This window comes from Engraulis encrasicolus, chromosome 1, assembly GCF_034702125.1.
Source record: "Engraulis encrasicolus isolate BLACKSEA-1 chromosome 1, IST_EnEncr_1.0, whole genome shotgun sequence".
Classification (NCBI taxonomy): Eukaryota; Metazoa; Chordata; class Actinopteri; order Clupeiformes; family Engraulidae; genus Engraulis; species Engraulis encrasicolus.
This window is the reverse complement of record NC_085857.1, coordinates 22372884-22379927: the sequence shown is the minus strand read 5'-3', so window position 1 is coordinate 22379927 and position 7044 is coordinate 22372884. Positions and strand designations below refer to the sequence as shown.

At 39.5% G+C, this 7044-nt stretch overlaps 1 protein-coding gene across 1 annotated transcript; it reads right to left on the bottom strand.

The window, feature by feature from the left end:
• Positions 1–531: 531 nt before the first annotated feature.
• LOC134449258 (amine sulfotransferase-like) lies at positions 532–6827 on the bottom strand. The gene is made up of 6 exons (XM_063199113.1): positions 6644–6827; positions 4919–5121; positions 3731–3857; positions 3529–3623; positions 2708–2891; positions 532–2553 (listed from the first exon to the last, which is right to left on the bottom strand). The coding sequence occupies exons 1-6, from the start codon at positions 6819–6821 to the stop codon at positions 2426–2428; spliced, it is 915 nt and encodes a 304-aa protein (XP_063055183.1). The 5' UTR covers positions 6822–6827; the 3' UTR covers positions 532–2425.
• Between the last annotated feature and the right edge of the window lie 217 nt (positions 6828–7044).

The window sequence follows — 7044 nt, the reverse complement described above, 5'->3', positions numbered from 1 at the left end:
ATGACTTGAAAATTGTGACGACTGTCATACATATTGATAATTTGGGGAAATGTCATTTGCGTAATAATGTGGAATGCGGTATATATTAAGAGGCGTACTGAAGCAACAGTGGCTTTTGTTCACAATAAAGTTCTGGCAAGGATCCCTACGGTTTTATGTTTGATGCACTGTAAGAAATAACAAAAACAAAAACAAAAAGACGTCACAGACATCTAGAGACACTGGACCCTTTTCGAAATGACGAAATACCCTACAGGCTATCAAAGAGTTGCCTGAAATGGCAATGCGCTCTCAAAGGAACTGAGTTGTAAGATTCAAGATTCAAGATTTCATTTATTACTTTTATTACATCTCATCATAGGTTTGAGGCCCATAATAGAGTAAAAATGATTGTGTTTTGTCTCCTCAAAAGATAAATAGATGGACGGTGTGTGCGTGCGTGCGTACGTGTGTGTGTGTGTGTGTGTGTGTGTGTGTGTGTGTGTGTGTGTGTGTGTGTGTGTGTGTGTGTGTGTGTGTGTGTGTGTGAGTAAAAAAGAGGGGGGGTGGGGGGAGTGCAAAGAGTGCCTTGTTGTCTTCAGCATGAGTTCAGCAGTTTGCTTGGTGAAAGAAACTAAGCAGGCCAATCTGGACTTTTTGGGGGGAGGTTTGAAGACAATTTCAGAGTTAGTTATATCTTCTTCAGCACAGGGTTTCCCAATGATGGGGCGCCAGGATCTGAACCACTAAGCCACAGTTATATCAAATTGGTTATGGGTGTTAACATTCAGACAATTATCCCATTTGCAACATTGATTTCAAAATGTACATTTAAAAAAAAACCCCACACATTTGGAACACCATAAGTACTACGACCTGTGTGGGATGAATGAGAAATCACACAGATATACATCGCAGAGTTCTGATGTCATTGAGGGCATTCCAACCCTGGCCACCACTGTAAAATGTAAAATGAAGAGCTCTTTTCCAAAATGAGATATATCCATTTTATAGAATGTTGGGAAATTGACATTTTTGTATTGGGCATTCCATTGAATTGCATTGCAAAATGCATTTTATAGAGGTTTAAAAAGTATGTTCTGAAAACATTTGAATTCCAATTCCAATTCCAATATTAAAATGCAAAAAGTCAAAAAATGGTGGATATAGCGTTTTGGAAAAGAGCTCTTCAAATATATAAATATATTTTTCGGGTTTTGGGTAAAATGTCAGGCAAATGACGTAGACCATTTTTAGTCCCAGTAAATCAGCACTGCAAAGGGGACCAATTCTCCAAAATGCTTAAAGGTACACTGTGCAGGAAATGGTCAAAAAAGGTAATGCAACTATGCTGCTCATTGAAACTGTGTTGCCTATTGCCAAATTTGATCTTTTCATGAAAAGTATTTTCTAGTATGGCCCAAGTAAAGTCATTTTTCGCAGTTAAAAATGGTTATTTCTGGAAATTCAAAATGTCGAACCTGGAGAATAATCCTTTTCATGTATGAAAAGTGCAATTTTTCCAGTCATAATGAATACTTAGAATTTGATTGTGGTGGTAAGTATTCATGAAAAAGGTAACATTAGTGAACGGGTAGCATGAATTCTGGAAATAAATAGCCTAACTGAAAATCTTACACAATGTACCTTTAACATTCTTCAATAAAAGGCTGTTTGAAGGCTTATTACATGTTGTGCACCATCTCCACTATGAACTTTTTCCCCCAATTCTCAGGGAATTTCTCGAAACCTAGTTGTTGACTACATTACCTACTTTGTTGTTTGCTATGCAATTTCCCATTGGCAACTACCTAAATTGCTAACTGGCTAACAACGTATACGCTTCTGAGAAACGCTCTCCTGCGTAGCAGTCTTCTCTCGTATGAGCCCGGTAACAAAAATAAAATGACGGAATAGCCCGACATATCTACTGTGTATCTTTGCAGCAGGTTTTGCCTTTGATCTCCCATTAAGGCTTTAACACATAGGCCAACTATAGTAAATATGTAATTGGTGTGCTTTTTAATGTGGCTAGACTTGTTTTTGTCTGTTTGGTGTTGTGTCTGTATTTATACAGATTGTAAGGGCGAGCTGAACTATTCTTACTGATGCAATTCCACATATTTTGAAATGCAGAAAGATATTTCAGTGTATTGCATCCAAACAAACTGTTACTTTGTAAGACAAAGGCAACAGTGTGTATAGGTGTTGCAATATTCAAAGTGCCTATTTCATTTTCCCTTTCACCTGTGTTGTATGTGTTTGTGTCTGCGTAGTATCTTTTATTACATTGGTGTGCCTTTATTTTTGCAAGTATCAGTAAGCCACCCTAAGTAAGCCACTGCCTCAAATCAAGGGTAGAGGGAGGCTCTACATATGCTGAGTGTGTGTGTGTGTGTGTGTGCGTACGCGTGCATGTACATGTTGGTACTCCACACTAAACAGTTCATCCCTGTATGTCCTTAATGTCCCAGATGAAGTGTAGGGGAATGCCCTTCATCCTTTCCTGGTAGACCTGGTCGAAGCGTTCACTCTGGGCCACCGTCAGGGTGTTCTTCCAGTCTCCGATGGTGCCTGCAATAGAGGAAAGTTACAAAGTGCAATAAACATTTTAGAATAACAATCCCTTAAAAGTTTTGTAAAAACTTTAAAGCTTAACTTAAACGTAAAAGCTCTGTAAAAACACATTATCAACAAAACAATGACACAACACTGACACTGATCTTACCCTTCCGCAGCATTTTCCCTTTATTCCTGTCCAACACCAGGTCCATATCAGATCGCTCATAGTTGGCTAAAGGGTCATTTTTCATGTTCTTGAAAGTGGCCCTGTCCACAACCTTGTCAATGTCTTCATCGGTTAGCGTCTTCCCTACAAACTCAGCGACCCTCTCCACCACGGATCTCAGGTCCTGCAAAAAGGTGATACATGGCAGCAGAAAGAGGGACATATATAGATAGAAATGTATCAGAGTTTACCAGAGAGGCTTGCAGTGGCAGTCCTACAATGGTCAACGCCCCCTTCCATGCCCTGCCCCAGTTGTAAAAAAAAAACCAACAAATCACCGCATTGGTGAAAAAACGGGTAATGTGCTGAAGGAAAATTAGATATCAGAGGTATGATGCTGGGCTAATGGCTCATTCTTTTGAAACTCCCGATATCCGTTGTGAATGCATTCTATTGCAACAGCTGCAGACAATACAAATGTCTGAAAAAACGTTTAGCGAACTTGGGAGTATCGAAGCGCTCCGAGTTTGTGTTTTAGAACCCCGAGTTGAGTACCCGTTTCTTTTGCACTTTCCCGAGGCAGAGGTCAGGGTTTCCGACAACCGAGTTTCAAAATAATGCACCTTAAGCAAAGTTATTTTGGGTAGTAGCGATAGAGGTAATAATGATTAGGGATTCATACTCAGTGAAGAGCTCGTGGTCAAAGATTATTTTTCTCTCTTCAAAAGATGTCTGAGTAAAATCTATTGTTCAAGATGTTGCTTTTACAAGTAGTGTGCAAATCTTATCCATTTTCTCCACCTGTTAGAGTTTTCTCTCACCATTTTCATCTCCTCGTAGCTGAGAAAGAGGATGTTGTATTTGTTTTTGTTCTCAAACCAGCCCTTCACGTGATCGAACCAGCTTCCACCAAACACTGTGTGAAAGCAGGGTGGAGAGGAGCACAGTTGGTGTGCAATAATAATAATGAGAAATGTGTATTGATGATGGGGGGAATAAGACAAAACAGAACGTATTTCTCACCTTTACCAAGGAGGAAGTCTTCGAAGTACTCATCTATGTTTGAGACATCGTCCAATGCTTTTGCCACTTTTGAGAAGTGAATGAATGACACTAAAACATCTTTGGGATTCCTCATAACATAAATGACCTAGTGTAGAGAAATAAACATTACAAACATTCTAATACAGAGTTTAGTCATTATTTCATTTGTAGAAGTATGCATTACAATAACTGCTATACTGAATCACTGCATTATATAACGAACCCTACACGAACCCTAACATAAATATATTAAACAATTTAAATACAGTAGGCCTATGTACATTTTTTGGTTGATCTAGTGTTGCACCATAGGGGATAATCATAACTGGGACAGGAATCTGTCCTCCAATCACAGTGCTCTATGTGTAAAACATTTTTTCTTTTTTTTATATCTCTGTCGTGAGTCGTTGGGCTGGGCTTTGCATGGTGACGACAGTTGTGCTAATCTATTACAGTAAGAGTAAGAGTAAGAGTAATTTATTTGTCACATACAACCATAACCTTGTAGGCTAGCTTGCAGTGAAATGACAGTTCTGGTTAACTCCATAGTGCAGAAAGACTAACAAGCAAACAAAAGGGTAATTGTCCGGTCCATAGCTGAAAAGGTGGTATCCTGTGTGGAGGTGAATTGACGCTGTAGACAGCACTTAAAAGTGCTTTCCACACACGGTCATGACTGTAACAAAATTACAAAATAGATATGGTCAAATTCCATAAAAAATAAGTTAAGAGTTGCACGTGAGCAGGAGTTACCAGAAAGGTAGCCGAATGACGCGGCGCCATGGCAACCCCATGTACATGTAGTTAAGCAGTTTGAGCACCAACAGCTGTCCACCTACAACAATTATCGCTGCCTATGGTGCAACTTCAGACTATATTTTATGTTACAGTCTAAATAGCTAAAAGTTACTAATAAGGTCAAGAAATGGTTGATGATTTCATGGTTCATGATGAGGGTATAACAACACCATATTTTCTTTATAGGCCTACTATTTCATATCCATAGACCGATACAATGCTTAATTTGATGAGATGTACGGTGTCTTTTTAAGATTAAACCTAGGTCTCAAGGCCATAACCATTAATCAGTTAATAAAAACTTGATTCGCTTTTGACACAGTGTTTTGGAATAAAATGTCTCTGATATCTGAACTGAATTGATCTTACTTTGCCTTTGTTGTTCTGGAGACCTTGTGGGGTCATATGCTGTGGCAGGTGAGTGGCGACCAGCCGAGAGGCCTCCCTGCGGTATTTATAGTCTGAGCTTCTATACTCAAGATGAGGCACAATGTTGTGTATTGCATTGTCTTCCGACTCAGGATGACTGTCCTCATAAAGGATGTAGAGTATGTACTGCATCCAGGTGGTGCCTACACAGTAAAAAAAAAAATGGGGAACCAATGTTACCAGGGTAACCAAAGAGTGATCTTATATACACTCACCGGCCACTACATTAAGAACATCTGTTACAACTGCACATTGAGGCAAATTTTTGATCAGGCAATCACATGGTGGCAAATCAATGCATTTGTGCACGTAGACATGGTCGAGATGATCTGATGCAGCTCAAACCGAGCATCATAATGGGGAAGAAAGGTTATTTAAATGACTTTGAACATGGCATGGCTGTCTAGCCAAAAGGGCTATTAGTATGAGTTAGTAGGAGTATTTCAGAAAATACTGATCTACTGGGATTTTCACACACAGCCATCTCTTGGGTGTACAAAAAATGGTACGAAAAAGAAAAAAAATGCAGTAAAAAGCTATTCTGTGGGCAAAAATGCCTTGTTGATGGCAGGGGTCAGAGGAAAATGGCCAGACTGGTTTGAGCTGATACAAAGGCAACATTTAAGTAAAATGACCACTCATTACAACCGAGGTATGCATAAGAGAATCCCTGATTACACAGCACATCAAATCTTGAGGCAAATAGGCTATAGCAGCACAAAACCACACTTGGTGCCACTCCTGTCAGCTAAGAACAGGAAAATGACGCAACAATTTGGACAGGCTCACCATAAACGAGACTAGAAGATTGGAAAAATGTTTCCTGGTCTGATGAGTCTTCATATCTACTGCAACACTCAGGTGGAATGGTCAGAATTTGGCGTCAACAGCATTAAAACATGGGTCAACCCTGCCTTACATCAACGTTTGAGGCTGGGGATATAATGGCATAAGGATATTTTCTTAGCACAATTTGAGCCAATTAGTACCAATTTATCTTTGTTGGAATGCCACAGCCTACCCGAGTATTGTTGCAGGCAGTTCAGGCAGTTCTGAAGACAAAAGGGGGTCCAACTCAGCATTAAAGAGGTGTTCCTATTGAAGTGGCAGGTGAGTGTAAATCAAAATAGAGTATTTAAAACAGTGCAGAGAGTGAAATTACTCTGACACCGGTAGTCAAAAGTCAGTGTAAAATTCTATAGATCTTACATGTTTACACAATATTGAGTAGAATTAACTCAAAGAGTAAAATGAACACCATTTTTGAGTGGGACTAAATGTTGTTAAGGAACAGACCACCCTTTTTTATTTTTCACACATTTGCAGTATTTCCAAGCATTTTTCATGAATGTGCATATCATTTTCTTCTCAGTGTTTACAGTACTTAGATTTACTGTTATCAGAATGATTAGCATAGCTTAGCATAAGCATAGCAAGGGAGGACGGGAATCCACATCTTGGAATCCACCCTGTGTCTCCTGCACGTGTATCATTACCAACATCCTTCTCATTGTCGTCATTACTGTAAAGCACATAGCAGTTATCATTGTGGATAGCGCTGTATGCGCAGTACAACTGAAGTGCGTTATACTGTATTTCCTGAATATAAAATATAGTTTGATCATTTGTTTCCGTACTTGATGTGAGAAACACCGAAACCCTTACCAGACTTGGGAAAGGAGACAAGAAACACATCATCGTCTCTGATTTGAAAGCTCTTCAAATTGTCCACGTAGTTGAGTCCCACAGGTATGCCACCGTGAAGGTATTTAGAGATAAACACAGTGCCTTTGAATGAAACCAGCGATTCTCCCAATTGTGTATACTCTAGTTCCTCCATCATACATTCGTCAAGTGAGCTGATTTCAGAATACCAGCATCGTACTAGTGCAATCTCCACCTTACTTGTTCAGGCAATATTGACTCAATTGGTTACTTATTTACCAATAACATAGACAGAAGTTACACCATGTACACCTTGTGTGTGTGGCATATACGCGTATCATCACTGGTGTGTGTGTGTGTGTGTGTGTGTGTGTGTGTGTGTGTGTGTGTGTGCGTGTGTA

Excerpts from the sequence above, each read along its gene's own strand:
- LOC134449258 (XM_063199113.1), bottom strand. The coding sequence starts at position 6,821 with ATGATGGAGGAACTAGAGTATACACAATTGGGAGAATCGCTGGTTTCA. Across the intron at positions 3,858-4,918 it reads TCCAGAACAACAAAGGCAAA|GTCATTTATGTTATGAGGAA; the intron begins GTAAGATCAATT and ends TCTCTACACTAG. Across the intron at positions 3,624-3,730 it reads AGACTTCCTCCTTGGTAAAG|TGTTTGGTGGAAGCTGGTTC; the intron begins GTGAGAAATACG and ends GCTTTCACACAG.